Source organism: Hippopotamus amphibius, chromosome 11 (assembly GCF_030028045.1).
Source record: "Hippopotamus amphibius kiboko isolate mHipAmp2 chromosome 11, mHipAmp2.hap2, whole genome shotgun sequence".
Taxonomy (NCBI): Eukaryota; Metazoa; Chordata; class Mammalia; order Artiodactyla; family Hippopotamidae; genus Hippopotamus; species Hippopotamus amphibius.
Window position 1 is genome coordinate 19579693 of NC_080196.1, and position 18468 is coordinate 19598160.

Consider the following 18468-nt stretch of genomic DNA (forward strand, 5'->3'; position numbering starts at 1 on the left):
CAAAAAGGAAATCCTATTTGTCCTCTTACCACCCCCACCAACCTGCCCCACCAGTCTTTCCATCTCAGGGAACAGCATTCCATTCTTCCATTTACTTAGGACAAAACATTCGGAGTCATTCTCTAGTTACCTTTCTCTCGCATCCCATCAGCAAATCCAACAGGCTCTACCTTCAAAATGTATTCAGAATCCATTTCTTATCACCTGACTGCTATCACGCCGGGCCAGGCCACCATAATTTTTCACCTGGGTTAACGGAGTGTCCTGTTGCTTCCAGCTTCATCCCCTTTAGTCAGTTATTAGATATGCTCAGATCACGTCACTCCTCTTTCCATGTCTTTCAGAGGAAAAGCCAAAGTCATTCCTGTGACCTGTAAGCTGCTATGTGACCTAGGCCGCCATTTCTCTCTGACGTCATCTCTTCCTTTCCCTGTTTACTTTCTTCACGTCATCCATCCTGGCTGTTTCTTGAAACAGTCTGGGTCTGCTTCCACCTCAGAGCTTTTGCATTTGCTGAAATTCTCTTTCCTTTCCCTCCCTGGATCCATGTGGCAAGGCTCTCCCACGTCCCTCAGGTCTTTCCTCAAATGTCTCTTGTCCAGTAAGGCCTTTCCTGCTCTTAACTTCCAGCACCTCTCCAACACTTTCTGTCTCCTTTCTCTACTTTCTTATTCCCTAGCATTTAGCATCATCTAACAGACTCTATTATTTTATTTATCTCATGCCTTGTCTCTTCTCCTTTCTGCTAGAATGTAAGTTCCACAGGACCAGGGGTCTTTGTTCTGACTGCTTATTCCCAAGGCCGAGCATATAGGTTGCTTTGTGGTAGAGTAGAGCCTTATAAATACTTGTTAAACAAGAATGACTATTTCTTGCTCTGGGCATTCTTATGGCTTAAAGTTATTGTAAATCCGTTTGCCACAAAGCATTAATAAAAATAATTATTTTATTTCATGTTTTCTATTAAGTATATTTACTATATATGTCACATTGATTTAAGACCATAATAATAGGAATGGCAGACAGAATGCAAATTGGAAAAGAGTTCCTACAGCTTTTCATGCTGGTTCGTTTAAGTGTGTCCCATTCATGGTACGTATACTTTTGGAAATATGTCAGCTTATTTATGTCTGTGTATCCCGCCTTATTGCAAAAGCAAAAAAAGATTGAAAGGAGCTGGTTGGAAATGTGATGATGTAAGGATGTTGTAACCTAACGTGCTGTTTCAAATGCTGGGCGATGTGAATAGACTGTATGTTATTTATGTTAATTGTCTTATTTGCAAGAGGCACCAATTGCTGCCTTTTGTCATGCAGTTTGCATTATTGCATGCCAGAACTTCTGCATTTATTACTTCGATTCTGCCTCTCTCCTTTGGGTAATAATGTCTCCAGTCCTCTGGCTGTAAGCTAATTTATATTCTAAGACCAAAAAGCTATTGAGCATTTGGCAACTTTCTGAATTCAAGTCAAATTAATCATAATTACCTAAATTTAGCCATTTGCTCTCTTAGTATAAGTCCACTGATTCCTTGCCCCACGGGTTACTGCACATACGCTACATGTAAAGCAAAGGACAGAACCTGTTCAGGTATATTCTGGCGTGAAGATTCAGGGCAATCCATGTTTCTGCCTACTAGCAAGTTTAAAGACACATTTCATTTTAGAAATTAATGTAGTATAAAATTAATACTTTGGGTGGGGTACTGTTCTATGAATTTTTTTAAAAAACTTTATCTGGAAATTAGATTTGTGGAGGAGTAGCTAAAGTGATTCAGAGAGTTCCCATGTACCTTTACCTAGCTTTCCCTAATGGTGAACAGCTCACTTAACTGTAGTAAACTTATCAAAGCTAAGAAATGAGCAGTGGTACAGTACTATTAACTACCGACTTCATTTGGATTTTTACCTGTTTTTCCATTAATGTCCTTTAATTCCGGGATCCAATCCAGGATACTCTTTTATTCAGTCCTTTTCCCCCTGGTCTCCTGCAATCAACAGCACCTCTTTCAAGCTTACATGGATAGAGAAAGTGGGTCAAGTTCATGCTGTAGGGACGTTGTGAGAATTCCAGGTTTAAGGGGCTAGGTGGAACTTTGGAGATGTTCTGATCCAGGGGCTACAAAGAAGTGGTCCTACGAGCTGAATTTGGCTTATACAATATTGGAATATGATTTGAATTAGTTGCCAACATTGAATGATTAGGAGGTTTTCCAGAAAAATCTGTATTTTTGCCTTTTTTTTTTTTTTTTTTTTTTTTTTTTTAAAGAAATTGTTATCTCCTGCTGCCCCAGGTCTGCTCTCTGACTGGGGTGATTGTGTGGCCTCGAGAGGTGGCTGTCCCTTCTCTATGAGCAAGTGTATTCCACTCACTTCAGATCGTGCCCCTCCCGATGCTGCCGTGGGCAAAACCAGCCTCTCATCTTACAGGTGAAGATGCCCCAGGAGACAAGCGTTGCACTCAGCGCACCCTGTCCTGCTTTCCGCGCTCCTCTTAGGCTCAGAGCTGGCAAGGCTTGGTTTTGTCTCCTCCGGAGGACAGCAGAGTTGATGGCAGAAAGACGGTACAGTGTAAATGCTCCGTGAGGTCTAGTCCCCCTCTTAGTCTGCATTCAAACTCTGAGTTTGCAAATGAGTTCCCCAAGACAATGTCTGATTTGCAGCCACTCTCTGTTTAGCTGTACATGGTTGTCTAAAATATTATGTGAGTTGCTACCAGGTAAAAATCAGGTGATGAACCTGAAAATCCTGCTTTGTGACTTCTCTTGAGAAGTCAGATGACCAAGCAATGCTGGGGCCACATTCCCACGCGACGTGGTCTCCTGGTGTGGACTCAGGTCTGTGTCCTCAGCCGGGAACAGGCTCATCTGACCCCGTGCGCATTTGCAGTGTTTGCCTTAGGTTATTTGGGTTGGAAACCAGGGAAGCCACAGTAATTTCCTTTTTGTGTTTCTTGACATTAGTTATTCTTGACAAGGATTGATTTCAGTAACTCCTCCAAGTTGTTGAGGACAAAGGGAATTTGGGACAGCAACTTGTGATAGGCTCAGAGCCTCAGCCATCTCGTTTTGTCTTCTGCGCCCTGTCTTCCCCTCCTGGACATGCTGGCAGCTCCCTTTGTGTGACCTAAGGTTTAACGATGCGTATCAGCGTAAAGCGTCCTGTCCAGGGGTATTTTTGTTAGAACTGCTCAAAGCTCTGTATTTAAAGAACTAAGTAGAAGCTACGGTGGTGGAATTTCAGGCAGTGTCTGGTTGGTATTCTTGTGATCTCATCACAGGAGTGTATTTATTTGTTGATTTACATGAGGAATTGCTTTTTCAAATTTTACTTTTTTTGAAGTATAGTTGATTTACAGCATTGTGTGAATTTCTGCTGTACAGCAAAGTGATTCAGTTTTATGTATATGTGTATATTCTTTTTCCTGTTCTTTTCCAATGTGCTTTATCAAGGATATTGAATATAGTTCCCTGTGCTATACAGTAGGACCTTGTTGTTTATCCATTCTATATATAATAGTTTGCACCTGCTAATCCCAAACTCCCAATCCTTTCATCCCCCACCTCATCTCCCCCTTAGGAGCGTATACATACAGAAACAAGAAGAGCGCATTCTCTTTTCCGATCATTATAGAAACATGGGGCTAATTATTAAAGGGGTTTTTTTTGTGTGTGTGTAGCTCTAAGGGTGTATATCTGTGTGGCCCAATATGGTAGCTGTGAGTTTACATGGAGCTACTGAGCAATTGAAATGCGCTAGTCTGAATTTAGTTGCACTGTGAATGTAAAATACACACCAGATTTCAGACTTACTATGAAAGAATGTAAAATGTCTCAGTAATAATTTTTTATAGTGATTACATGTTTAAATGATACTATTTTGGATAATTAGATTAAATAAAGTTAATTTCATCTCTCTTTTTTTAAAAAAAATGTGGCCACAAGAAAATGTAAATTTACAGACACAACTCATGTTTCTGATGGATAGAGCGGCTCTAGATTCTGCTCTATTTGATGGTGAGAAAGGGTGAGCAGCCTGTTTTCTAGGCCGTGGTAAAGTCAAGTTCAAAGAACAAGTGTGGACAGAATGGAATGGTAAATTTTCATAACTTGGCTTTACTAAAGTTTGTACTTCCCTGCTCACTATAGTGTATTTGGTGCATTTAGTTGGATACCAAGTTGCTCTCTTGCTTGTTTAGCTGTATTGGTGGTGTGACATTGTTGAAAGTCAGAAAGATGCTCGTTGGAATTCAAGCTTCTCTACTATGTCCTTGAGTCAATTATTTAACCTCCTGAGTCTCAGAGCCTTGCCCTGTAAAGTAGGGACGATCGTGATCCACCCTATTGTGTGAAAATTAGGGAAAATAACACGTATAAAATGCCCAGTGTAATATTGAGGACACGGTATTAGTACAGTAAATGATATTTATTTTTGTTTAAATTTATCCTTCCTGGTAGTATGAAAAAATTCTCATTTTATCACTTCTGTGTACTAGGAGTAAGGCTGCCTTGCAGATCAGAAAAAGGCACCTTTTTGCTTCTGTGATGTGATTGTAGATCCACCAGAAAACATTTTCACATGGATTTTTTTCTATCTAGTCCTGTCATGGCAAAGGTTTTTATTGTAAGTGGATCAGTCTTTTCAGTTGTTGATGTTCAATATTTATTGAAATCCAGCAGTGGACTAAATGACAGGTAGTTGCTGGAAAGTGTTGGACACCTCGCATTTTTACAGAAGCTGGAGGCATATGACATGGGTACAATAGAAAGTGATCTATACATTCCTGCATAAAAGATCCCAGATAACTGGACAAGTGAGGATTGGCGGAGTAACCAAAACTATGCCCTGGAGAACACATGCCTGCTCTATATCTGGTTCCTCTCGCCTTGTACTCGTCAGGCACACACAGGAGTACTTTGTGGGTTTGTGGTTTTTTTCTTTCTTCTTCTTCTTCTTTTTTTTTTTTTTTAAGGTAAGGCTAAGTTTTCCACTTCTTCAGACTATTATTATGTGCCTTATGGAACTTATTAAACTTAGTGAAAGATGAATGTGTATAACCCTGGGGAGCATCTGCAGGTGTTAACTGCTGGGGAAACTCTGAATGGAAGAACAGGGTAGCAGGAAGAATTGGTAGTTTTGGTGTGGTTTTTTTTGTTTTGTTTTTTAAATGCTATTTATTTATTTATTTAAATCCTTTCTCCTTTGATCATAAAAGAATCAAGATGCAGAAGTTAGGAGTTTAGGACCCAGAAGGCCCATGGGTGGCCTGCTTGCAGATAAAAATGCATAGACTGGAAACTTTTCTTTAAAGCTTATCTATTTTCCCTTAAATCAATGAAAGATACTGCATTAATCAATCATTCTCTGGCTCAAATCCATGTCTCTTGTGTTATAAAGGCAAGTCTTGTACCTCCCACTTCTTTCCACAGATTGGCTTTGCTTCGCAGTCACTTTTCAAATGATAACTCAAACTCCTTCTTGCCAGAGTAACTCTTTGCTGTGGACGAGCTTGTTACATGCAAATTATTCAGCTAGTACATGCAGAAATGCTTTGTAACCTACAACTCCTTTATAACATATGTCTTATTATTAACTTGACCATGGCTCCCGGCCAGGAAGTTTACTTGAAATCACCCGCAGATTCTAGCCAACCCACCTGCCACCACCTCTTGGTAGGTATGGAGGGTGCTTTGCGGGTGGTCCTCCTGCTGTCCCACCTGGATCTCAGCCAGTATCTCACAGCCATCAGGAGCCTGGCTTTGCCCAGCAACCCTAGGTTCTGGTTGTCCTGCTCAGAATATAACAGCCACTCTCTGACAGGAACCCTCTGATTCCTGATAGGCAGCCTCTCTTTCTGAATTTTTATTATATTCATATATCCTCAGCTATACCATAACAGTAGAAACTAGCAACTGATTGCTTACTATGTGTCAACTATTCCTGTAATTGATTTGTTCTCTTTTGATCCTCTCAGCAGCCCAAGGAGGTGGATGTTATTATCCCCGTTATACAGATGATAAAACTGAGGTGCAGAGAGGCTAAATGACTTGCCCTTTCTCAGCCTTGACTCTGTCAGAACCCAGGCCTGTTGAAGAGTAGCGCCTGAGCTCTTAGCCATGCTCACTCTATGACTTCTGCTTAGATTGTTTTCTTTCTCTCTGGCCACTTGTCTAAGTATTTCAAGTCTTCAAAAGCAAGTTCTGCTCTGAAGTGACGTTTTCATTATGGACTCCAGGCTACACTCTCATGTGCTTTTATCCCTCCTGATCTGGACCAACTGAAAGATGTCTTGCCTGTCTGTATGGTTTAAGCCCTTTATAATGTATTTTTTCCTGATTGTTTCTTATGGATTAATGTTGATTTTTCAGACTTTATTGTCAGTACTTCTAAGGTGGGGGCACTTTGTATGTTTCTCCTCGATTTTTCAAAATACTTAGCGTGGTGGTAAGTGAGCTCATTCGAAAACATTTGAGAAATAGGTATAGAGCCTTTGGGGCAGGCTCTGTCGGTTGCCTGACTTCCCTGTTCATCTTAGTCTGTGGAGTGGTGATTAGCCTAAGAGTGGTTCTTAACCAGGGGTGATTGTGCCCCCCAGGAGACATTTGGTAGAGTCTAGAGACATTTTTTGATTGTCACAGTTGGGGTTGGGGTGCCAGTGGCATGTGTGGGTAGAGGCCAGGACTGCAGCTGCAGGTAAACATCCTGTAATGCACAGGCTGGTCCTTCACAACAGAGTCATCTGGCCCCGAATGTTGGTGGGGCTGAGGCTGAGAAACCCTGACCTAGAGATGGTCACATTCTGGTCAACTATATATAAGTGAAAGTCCACTGGGACTTTCTGTGAAAATTTTGTTTTTCTGAGATAGGTGCTGCCCTTCCTGTTTTCAGCTTCTTCTGCCTTCAACATGGGCTTGAGCCTAGAGGCAGGGCATCCGTCTTATGCCCAAGAGATAGCAAACATGAAGACAAAAGTCAGCACACGAAGGATGGTGGAATGAAAAGATAAAATGTGTTTGGGTTTTCCCCTTATTTGTAGCCAAACACATTCCTAACTATTAGCTCACAGAAACTTGAGTTGGGAAGGGCCTAAACACAGTGTCTCACCGCATCAAGACTTACTCCAACATTTCCAATGACATGGTTCACTGCTTAGGGAGAAAGTCTAATATTGTAGGTCATTCATCATTCAAAAGTTCCCTCTTACTTTGCAGTCTGACCCCTGAAGCTTCTACCCATGGACCTACTTTTATGCTTGGCGGGGATTTACCTGGGCGGTCCTCCCCCACACTTTCACAGGTGTCTGTGGAAAGTCATCCCAGTCAATTGGGTAAGTCTGCCGACAGCCAGTCTCTTCCACATATTCTGGAGGTGTGTAGATCTAGAACATGATACCCTCTTCTTGGACCAGTTCAGAGCCAGAGTCCAAAGGCAGGGCTCTCAGTAATAGGATGTCACCTCTGGGGCCCCTAAGCCATTTGGTTTTCTACATAGGACTTCAGAATCAGTGCACATGTCCTAGATGCTTCTGATGTCATGACCCCTCAAATGAACCCAGGAAGGAACTTTTGGTGGCTTGTGCACCCCCTTTCTGTCTGCTATCTCTTGGACAAGATGCCAGGCATCTGCCTTCCTTTCCATTACCTTTGTTTTCTCTCCAGTCTGCAAATCTGCAAGTGCTTCAGAACCTTTCAGAGTAAATTCCTGCTTTCATGTTGGCTTGATTTTCCTCTTTGGCTTTCTGTGCTGTATGGGACGCTGCTTCTGCTGAATATCTTTTTTTTTTTTTTTTTAAACAAATTATGTTTAAAAACACGAAATTTATCCTTTTCTTTGGAGGTGTACAATTCAGTGGTGTTAAATATATTCGCACTGTTGTGCAACACATCTCCAGAACTTTTTTTTATCTTGTCTGCTGAATATCCTTCACAGTGATGTAGGGTGAGACATGTCTTTATTGTATATTTGTTCATTTACTGTTCGTGCTGCTGCATTTTCCCCTTCTGCAGAATGCTCCTACTGAGGCTTAGAGTCCAGGAAAGAGGCTCCTCTGGCCCGACTTCCCTCCCTGTAAGACTGCTGGGCCAGCCATTCAGTGCATTTGCCCAGGTTGTTGTACCATCTTTACAAACTTGCTAGCTGGGAATCTAGGTAGAGGTGGGGTTTGAAAAACCAGAGTTGGTTTAAAGAGGGAATGCTTGGGCAGCAAGTATTCCCAGTTGACAGGGTGTAAACCTGACCAAATACCTCAGCTGAAGATATTCTCTGAGTTTAGCACAGGGTCCCAGCATGGAAAGATGTACAGGGTTGCTTTTCCTGGTACTTCTCTCTCTCCAGTATCCCATGTGGTAGCTCCCCTAGTTCTTCACACTCCCTGGCAGCCATGCCCTTGTCTTGCTGGGCCTGAATCACAGGTGTTGGGTGCTGTTTAATTTTTTAATTAATTGGCCTTCTTGCTTCTAGACTCTTGTGTGGTTTCTTGAATTCATGAATTAGTCACTAAGTTGTGTTTACCAGGCAGGCACCCTGGCAATCTGTGGTCTGTCCAGCTGACCTTTTAGAAGGATGCTGTGTGTGCAGGCTTTACTAAACGATGGTGGGAAGAACGGAATCCTTTTTGGGGACCCTTTAACTGCAGCCTTTTCTTCCAACTCTTACCTTTGCAGGTGGGTTTGTGCCTTGCTTGAGAATTTTAGTGGGATTATCTATCAGGGTAGGATGGAGGCTATGTTCTGAGACTTAACAGAAGCTTTTGTATTATTTTTGTAGACACTTGTAAGGGTCGAGGAAAGTCAGTTATTAGATGAATTTTCCCCACGAGAACTCACCTCTAGAATAAATGAAATTAAATCGGATAATTGGGATTTCCTGCTTAGGGCGATTTCCTGTTTCTTTTTTACAATTGAGAGAGCAGTTGAAATTTCAGAGTTACAAATATGTGTCGCAAAACTTGACACAGTCTGAAAGCACATAGATATTCATAATTACTTAATGTTTAATAAGCCTTGAGAAGCTGTCATTTGCTGTCTGTCTTGGGTAGGGGTAAGTTTCCCAGCTCATGGTAAACAACCTGTAATTATGTGGTTAATGAAATAAGAAGCTCTAACTACTTTCTTAAGTTGAAGTGCCTTTCTAACAAGTAACTGGTAAATGAAAGGAAGGCACAAGAATTTCAACTTTACTCTCTAGGAATGGACTGATGTGGTGTGGTGGACACATTGTCTTTGATGGTATGTTATGAATGCTTCAGGTTTCCATGTCATCTCAGCATCTGAAATCACACACTTTATGATTTATGCCAGGACAGGATGAATCTTTTTTAGTTAAGTTGAGCTGGTTGTAAGTTTTTAACCCCCCAACTTGGACCAACTTGTCTTGTTCACTGGTTTTGTCCATTACAAGGAATACCAGCAGTGCCTTATATGCACTTAAAAAAAAAAAAAAAAAAAAACCAACAAACTTTGGTAACATTCATATTGGTTTAAAATAAAACTTACCCAATTCAATGCATGGACCAACCATTTCTGAACTAAATTATGAACACAACTTATGTTGTGTCTTGGCTGTTGCCTTAAAAACATCAGCAGACAGTGTCATATTGGTTGTAATTTTTCTTCCATGAAATAAAAGATGGATTTGATTTCTGGGTGAAGCATTATAATTGTCTTGCACTTTTACTTCTGGTTAGGTTATATAGACAGTAGGAACCAAGAGGGAATATGAAGGTAGAAGAGGTATTTCTTTAATGTGATATGTAGAAAAAATATACAGGGTTTTCTATTCTCTGGGGGTTAGAGCACATGCTAGATATAAAAAGTAAAAGGAAATCAAAAAACACGTTACCTATTAAATATTACAGTATTTGTAAAGCATATCAAAAGCTGTATAACGTTGGGTCATACAGAGTCATTATTATAAGGAAGTGATGTATCTATGAAGTGGGTATAAGTAGTCTCTAGCTGCTTATATGAGAAGCCATGAATTGTTTAAGGCTGGTCCACTGTGGCAGCGTGTACCATGCATTTCTGAGAAATAATGCCGGGAAATGTATGGCAAAACAACGGAGCTTAGTATATGAGCAATTTAAGAAATATGACACAAGGAGGGTCCAATGACCTGAACAGCAATCATGTGTTAGTCACACGCAATTCATGTATGCTGGCATTGTGCTTAGAAATCTCTTAGGATGGCAGTTTTATTACATGGTCATTGTGACCAAGAATACTGATTGTTTCACCCAGTTTGGGAAGCTAACTGTGAATGTATAATCATGCTAAGTGTGATTTGTTCTCTGCTCGGTGTGCATTTACTATTGGGATCATGGTTTGTCCTTTCCTGCGGGGGTGGGCATTGGGTGCCGTGGTTAACAGGCTCCTTGGGTGCCTTAAAGGGAAGGCTCCCTCGTGCTGGGCAGAAGTCTATGAATGCCTCTGGGGCTAAGACTCTCCCATACTGGCCAGAAAAGGAAGCCGGAAGGACTTGGACTCACTGATTTTTGCTGACACCATTGAGTCCTGCTGCTGGAAGCCTTTAATGAGCTGGTGTCTCAGAACTGTGTGGCAGGGCAGGCTCCTTTGCCAGACGCACACAGCTCTGATTGCTGGCTTCCCTTAGCTCGCTGAAGTTCTTTCTGCCTGGCCGGGAGGACCTCCTGGCAGATTTGCCACTGGACTCAGGAAGGCAGAAGCATCAGCCATCGGGCTGGCCCAGTGCTCAAAGGAAAACATGAAGGCACTCAGCAGAGCGAGACCTGGAGGCAGGCACACAGCCTCCTGGCTCGGTTCAGCGTTTCGGGCATGTGGGTTTGTGTTTGGAGTTGGAGAGGAGGTGCTCTGATGATCCAGCAGGCTTCGAGCTCCAGGGGCATACTAATTTTTTTCCACCCTGATGCTGCTATTGCCTTCCGTTGACTGTCTAAGCAGAGAAACCAAAATGGGAATCGTTTCCTGTGAGCGCCCTGATGTGCACAGTGGGGAAGCCAGGAAGCCCACCTGGAGGCTTTGGCTCCTTTCTGAACCCCTGAGTCTGGCTTTTCCCTTAGGGGTATTTGGGCCAATTTTTACTGTTTCCCACTGTGTAAATGGAAGGTTTGGCCAAGTCTTGCTGAATGGTTTAGTCTTTTGCAAAACAAAAGCACTTAAAAAAAAATTTTTTTTTTAAGTTTTTTATCTTTTTTTTTTTGGGGGGGCCGTGTAGCACAGCATGCGGGATCTTGGTTCCCCAACCAGGGATCAAACCTGCACCCCCTTCATTGGGAGCGCCAAGGAAGTCTCAGCAGTTTTTTTTTTTTTTAAATGGAAAATGTTTAGCTTGTGTTTGAACCCTGTTTTATTGATCTAAATGAACTTAGGCAGGTTGAAGGATAAAAGGGAGCACTTTTGCTGTAGGTAGACAGGGCCTGTTACTTTGCAGGTGCATCAGTGTCCAAATGGGGGCCTCCAGATAAGACATCAGCCAGCCTCCCTGAGGGTGCAGGGAGCAGCGTGCCACAGTACAGTCATTGTTCATTGTCCTCCTACTTACAGTATTTTAAAGACTGCACAGCATTTAAAATTCTGTTAATAGAACTTTGGACTAGGGATAGAATACCTAGGCTTTTCCTCCTTCCATCAGTGTTAAAAAGAATTTAGGAAAGTCACTATTTCCTGGGTTCCTGAATTGGGGAAGGAAAGAAGGAGGGAAAGAGACCACTTTTCTCTCTTTGAAATTGGGAAAAGAACATCTTACAGCCAGGGGTGAGAGTATAAAAGATACCTGAGCTCCTTGTAAGAAAACTTTCACTGACCATTAGGGGGTTTCACTTATTCAGCAGGCAGATTTAGAAATTTTCTGTTGACTTTATCTCCAGTGTGTGGGGGCCCTGAGTTCTGGAAGTTCACTGGGATCTCTGCTAAACCATAGATACTTTGTTGTTGTGGTGGTGTCAGTTTCAGCTCAATTACCAGGAAATATTTTTTTTTAATAACCAAAATACTTAACCTTTTCTTGCCATGCTATTTTCTGGGTCAACAAGAGGAGTTGGCTGTGATAGCCAAGGCAAAAACTGCTCAAATGATTGTAGCCAAGGGAAGAGATGTGGTCCTCTGATGCTGCAGGGAGGACCACCGAGAAAGCAGAGTGGAGGGCCAGATTGACATCTGTCAGTTGACATCTTAGTTCTGAAGTGTTATGATTAGACCTGGCCTTATTCATACTTAGAAATGGATGTGCCTGACAGCCATATTTTTGTGATGTGAGGATTACTCACTGTGATGGAATGTCTAAACCATTGCTCAGTTCTACACATCAGCCTTGAAGACCAGGAATGCTTGGGAAGCCAGGTTCTCCTGATTAAATTGAAGTTTTATCTGAAACCCATTTAGTTTTCAGACATGTTGGAAATGTTCCTAAAATGCATGAGTGGAATGCTCAGTGAGTCCACTTTATGATCCTTTGGTGATTGAGACATTTTTCTAGTACGTCAGGGGTTCATGATAAATTCTTCTTTTCTAAATCTTTACATAGAAGATGTGTATCATTGAGTGAATTTCCCAGTGAGTATTCCTCAGGTGCTTTGTGTATTTTTTAAAGAGTCTGAATGTTTGTTTCTTATTCATTCTTCTGATTAATTTCATTCTTTTAAAATTATTCAGATTAATTCCTTTCTTTTAAATTTCCAGTTGGTTTATGGTTCTTCAAGCTGAGTGTGAGTTATTTCTATAAATGGAAAGGTGTCATTGTAAAGCAGCGTCTCTGGCCTTGAGGGACCTGTGAATTAAATGGAGCTTGTTTTTTGATACTTTCTGCCTCCCTTTTCTCTTTCTCCTTCTGCCCCTCCCTAGGATTCAAGGTCTTCACCTTTCTCTTGCCCTCATCCAAGCCTGATCTCAGCAAACTCTCTTGACATTTGAAATTCACTTAAGCTGAAGTCACCTTCATGAAATGACACATTTAACTTATTCCCTCTCCCAGGAATAATCACAGTTAAAGCTTTTCCCCTTATTTTTGGTATGAAAGGCCCTATATCCTGCTAATGGAATTTCAGGACCTAGAGTTTTGAGTACAGGTTTTTTTTAGTCATGAGCTTATTCCTTATAATCATGCCATGTTGTAAGCTGCTGTTTTAGTTGCGAGTGGCTGCCACTCAGGAGGAGACAAGTTTCTGAGAAACTTTCAGAAACTTCTGGAAAGGAGCACTTTTCTTTTCTCAATTGAGACTTAAAACACACACACACACACACACACACACACACCACAAACCAAACAACAACAACAACAAACCCAACAGGAAATGCTACTTCTCCTATGCCTAGAGTTGTCATCCTGCAAATTGTGCCTGCATCAAATCTAATTCAGCAAATGTTTATTGATGGCCAATTGCATGCAGTTAAAACTACTGCACTAGCTGTAGAAAAAAGGTCCATTTCTCTTCTAAAGTACATAGTGGGTGAAGAAATTGGGTAGTGAGTAGCTGGCAGATGTAGAATGATTTTAAAAATTCTAGACCTTGGGAGTAGTTCTCAGGATGCCAGTAGGTGTAATAAAATGGTTTTGTGAACAAGTAAATTTGGAAAAAGAGTTAAATGAAGGGGATTCCAGCCCCCCACCCCCACTAGAGCTCTTAGAGGAGGGAAATGCATGCAGTATTTCCCAAATTTACTTGACTGTGATTTTAAAATTTTATATTGTTGTTATTATTACATTATTAGTCCCTAAGGGGGTCTAGTGTTCCTCCGTTGGGGAATAGGTTGGAAAATGCTGTTCTAGACCATGAAAGTATTTTTTTCTGTCTCTCTTTTTTTATTAGTGTGTATGTGTTTGTGATTCAGAGACAGAAAAAATGTCCTTTAAATAGTGGGATAAATGGATTCCTATTAGTAAGTTTCTTCATTGGTTATGTAAAAAGTGTGTGTGTACTTGGATATTGGTGAGGTTTTGGAGGGCTGGGCTCCAAAGATGGTGGTAGTGATAATGTCTGTGGCATGAACCCTCACATAGTGTGTTCACTCAGGGACAGTGCTCAGCGTTTCTCCTGGAATCTAAAGCCAGAACTAGGAACTTGCAGTTCTGGTTTACAGGTGACAGATAACTTGCCCAGTATACCACTTAGGGAGTGTTCATAACATGCAGGCCACTTTTTTTTTTAAGTGGTGAGTTTTTTTTTTTAAAACCACTTATTTGAGATAATTGTAGACTCATATGCAGTTGTAAGAAATAATAGAGACCCTGTATCCCTTTCATCCATTTCCTCCAGCCATAACCTTTTGAGTAACAGTGCTACAGTTTCACAATCAAGAAATTAACATTGATACAGTCATCAGTCTTATTTAGATTTCCAAGGGTTTACATGCATGTGTGTGTGTTTAGTTCGATGCACTTTTATTATGTGTGACAGTTCATGCGACCACCATAGTCAAGATGCTGAACAGCTCCATTGCAAGGATCCCTCATGGTCCCCTTTTATAATCATAGCCAACTTTCTCTCTATCCCCTACTGTCAACCCCTGACAACCACTCATCTGTTCTCCTCCTCTGTAATTTTGTCATTTCATGCCTGCTCTATAAATGGAATCACACCTTTGGAGATTAGCTTTTCTACCTGTGGGCCCCCTTTAATTCACTGTTTCCAATCTTCGCAACAATCTAACACTGTAGGGATTATGAAACCTCTTAAAGGTAAAGTGGCACAGCCAAGGCCATGTGGCTAGTGGACCACAGAGAGGGCCCAGGTGCACCTGACTCTTAGTCCTGACTCCTCTTACTCCACCCTTGTCTTTCCTCTGAACTCTGGAAATTCACATTGTCTTCTTTTACATATACCCTTCTCCTTTTCCTTCCCCTGTATTCAAGATTAGAGTTCTTAGGCTTTTTTCTTTTTTAAAAATTGTAACTTTTAAGAAAGAAAATTGGACCACATTATTGTTTTGGAAGTGCATAGATGGGTATTTTTTTCCCTCCAGCTCTGCTTTGAGCTTATTACCATTTTTGGAGATTTTTTTTGCCGACCTCTCTCTACCTTGACACCGGAGCACAAATGAGGAGGACAGTTGTGGTGTTAGGCGATAAAGGTAGAGATTCCTGCATGCCATTCCTTGAATCTATATATAGGCATCTTTGTTATAGCATATCTGAGTGCTGTACTAGCTTTGGTTCCTGTGGTGCTAAGCATACCTCAGAGCCCTTGGGACTTAAATCACTGCAAACAAGAAGCTGTCAGTGCACCTAGGGTTTGGGGAAAGCAAAACACACACATTTCTATGAATCACAGTCATGTCAGAGGCTATATATGTTTAAAAGAAGACTCCAAAGCTGGAAACAATGAAGCCTTTTGAAATCTCTATGTGGGATACAGTTTTTAACAAGATTATGGAACAGTTAGCCAAATGCAGATTTTTGTTGCTCACGGGACCCACCCGGCATGCTCCTCTTTCAGGGTTTTTGAACTAGCTGTTCCCTCTGCCTGGAAAGCTCTTTTCCAGTATTCCACCTGGTGTGGCTCCTTCCCTCAACCTTCTTCAGGTCTCTGAATAATGTTACCTTTTCCGGTGGTCTTCCCTGATATTTGAAATTATAATACCCACCCCTACCACATTCTCCCCTTACTTGCTTTATTTTTCTCCATCACACTTTGATCACCATCTACATGCCCTGTGTCTTATTTATGTGACTGTATTGTTTTCCCCCTGGTAGAACGTAAGCCTCCTGAAGGCAGGAATTTTTGTCTGTTTTGTTCCTTGCTGTTTCCCCAGCATCTTAGAATCGTGCCTGGCACACACTAGATAATGGATATTATTCAAATAAATAAATGTTTTCAAGAGTAAAAATGTGTTTGAATTAAGTTGTAAGACACAATACAATAATCATATCTGCACGAGTCAGCTCCTGGTAAAGATGCTCATTTAAAAATGTTGAGTCAGTTTAGTACAAGTGTATACTTTTTTGCCTACCTAGAACATGTTTCTAGCAGTGACTTTTCTGTTGGAAAATGATCGACTTTGGGGGGGGGGGGGGTCTTTCAGATGCAAAGGAAATTAACCAGCCGATCTAGGTAATTGAACCTTGCAAACTATCCTAGAAATGTTTATCCTTCTGCCAAATTGAAGCATGAGTTCAGTGTTTGCATAACCACCTGTGTAATTACTCACATTAGCATTCCAGCATGTATTTGGTGAGCTATGCTCCTCAATTTTGCAGTGAAAGTGTTTGCACGTGTTGGGTGCTGCTGTGCAAATTGGTTTCCCTCGTACCTTTTGGAAGCTTATGTCACTGTTTTGATCTGGGGGGTGTGGTCTAGTGCTGTAGAGCATTTTTGCTTTGTGGGTGAAAGGAGAATCCGTGATGGAAGTAAACTTTTGGTTTCAGTTTTTCTTTGGGGGCTGTTTTTGTTAGTGCTAGGAATGGAAAAAGAAATAAATATTGCTCTAGGGATATTTTATGTACTGTATAGTCTGGTTGAAAAAATACAATGTTGTATAACACCTTTGTAGGGTAGGGTGGAATTGGAAGCTTCTGGGTTGGATGAAGGTCTGGTCTCCCTGGGACCGTTTTAGTGTCTGGGGAGTGGTTTGGAGGGTAGCAGTGGCTGAGGAGCTGGAAGGAGGTGTGATGTAGCTGGAAAAGGCCTCCTAGGGGAGGGCTAGCACTCCCTCTCCCACCACTGCGTGCAGGACTGACAGCTCTTTGTGGTGTGGCTGTGTGGGCACATCCTGTTACTTGGCCCTATAGAGTAAAGAATGCCAGGAGAAAACAGAAACACTAATTCGAAAAGATACATGCAGCCCCATGTTCATGGCAGCATTATTGACAATTGCCAAGATATGGAAGCAACCTAAGTGCCCATCAACAGATGAATGGATAAAGAAGATATATATACACTGGAACATTACTCAGCCATAAAAAATAATGAAATAACGCTATCTACAGCAACATGGGTGGACTTTACTTATCATACTAAGTGAAGTAAGTCAGAGAAAGACAAATACTGTATGTTTTCACTTATATATGAAATCTAAAAAAACAGAAACAAACTCACGGGTACAAGCTAGTGGTTACTGGAGGGGAGAAGGGTGGGGGAAGGGCAAGATGGGGAAGAGGGTTAAGAGGTACAAACTACTAGGTATAAAATAAAGAAGTTACAAGGATGTAATGTACAGCACAAGAATATAGTCAATGTTTTATAATAACTTTGTATGGAGTATAATCTGTAAATATATTGAATTACCGTGTCACACATGTGAAACTAATACAATATTGTAAGTTAAGTATATATCAATTAAAAAAAAAATACCAGGAGGAGAAAGCTTGGAGAGGGAAGAGTTAAGGGAGAATGTTAAGGCAGTAAGAAAGTAACTCAGTTTTTGGAGACAGGTCCCCATGTGTGAACACTGGGCTCCCAAACAACTCACACTTTCCGTCATTATCCACAGACACCCCCAAACCACCTTTCATGTACTAGATTCTGACTTTTCTTTGTCAGCCGAACATTAAAGAAAATTCTGAGTACACCTGTGAGGGAAATGCAGTGAGTTCAATCATTCAGTCTGCTGAAAGCAAAGAATCCTGACGTTCACTCCAGCTGACTGAAACACCTTCTCTTTGTTAGTAAAGTTATTGCTAAATTTAAATAACTAATAGAGGTCAGACACCACTTAATTAATTTCTGAGCCTAGACAGCTAGCTCTTCTTTTCCCAAGGGAAATAAGCTCAGCTGAGTTACTTAAATCACACTTCTCCCATTTCTTGAAATAATTTCCATTACCCTGCCCTAGAAAAAGTAGGCGGCTGCAGAAAGAAGGTTGTTAGAATTATAAAGCCATTTGCGTTAAATGAGCTCAGTACATCACTCTTTGAGTTGCTTGAGCAGACAGCTAACACCTCCTAATAAGCACCAGCTGCATACAGATCAAGGTTTCTTTTCCCAATGAAACCAAAGGTGGGCAGTCAGTTTGGGGAGACAAAACGTGACTCGAGAATCTCACAGGACACCCAATGCAAAATGACGTGGTATAACCAAGAACATGACAGATACCTGATAATCTGTGAATCTTCCCACTGAAGTGTGTGAATTCTGCAGTCTTTACTCTTAAGTCCTCTGCCCACCCTTCAGAAATGGTCAAAATGTCTAGATGTGGAATTAGTGAGACTTTTGCACGTCTGTAACCTTACTTCACGTGTGTGTATATCACTGTCCCTTGTCCCAGACTCATGTTTCTTGATCCAAATTTTGAATCGGCCAAAATGTATGGATCAATATGTCATATAGAATGGTACAGTTATTGGTTTACAGTAAGGAATTATAATGAAGAGTTCTTTTAGGAGGGTTGTTTTTTGCCATTTTAGTGAGAAAAATTTCATGTGGTCCTATTTGCTGGTTATTTTGGCTGAATTTTAAAATCCCTTACATGATTGGATTACACATCCTTCTATTTTTGCTGCAGTGGAGGAATTCAAGTAGCCAAGTTTATCTGCATTTTTAGGAGTCTCTTTTTAGGCT

At 41.2% G+C, this 18468-nt stretch overlaps 2 protein-coding genes across 6 annotated transcripts in view; one reads left to right on the plus strand and one right to left on the minus strand.

The window, feature by feature from the left end:
- Positions 1-18468, minus strand: part of LOC130831436 (cytidine monophosphate-N-acetylneuraminic acid hydroxylase) — a 285113-nt gene that overhangs the window by 241953 nt on the left and 24692 nt on the right. The gene's annotated exons all lie outside the window — the stretch shown is intronic.
- Positions 1-18468, plus strand: part of CARMIL1 (capping protein regulator and myosin 1 linker 1) — a 303069-nt gene that overhangs the window by 61025 nt on the left and 223576 nt on the right. Inside the window, exon 1 of one of the 5 annotated variants that reach the window (XM_057699570.1) lies at positions 7045-7326. The exons of the other annotated variants lie outside the window; for them this stretch is intronic. Coding sequence (XP_057555553.1) covers positions 7234-7326 — 93 coding nt within the window. The 5' untranslated portion in view covers positions 7045-7233. Of the gene's footprint in view, positions 1-7044; positions 7327-18468 lie in introns of those variants that run through there. 5 annotated transcript variants of the gene reach the window in all.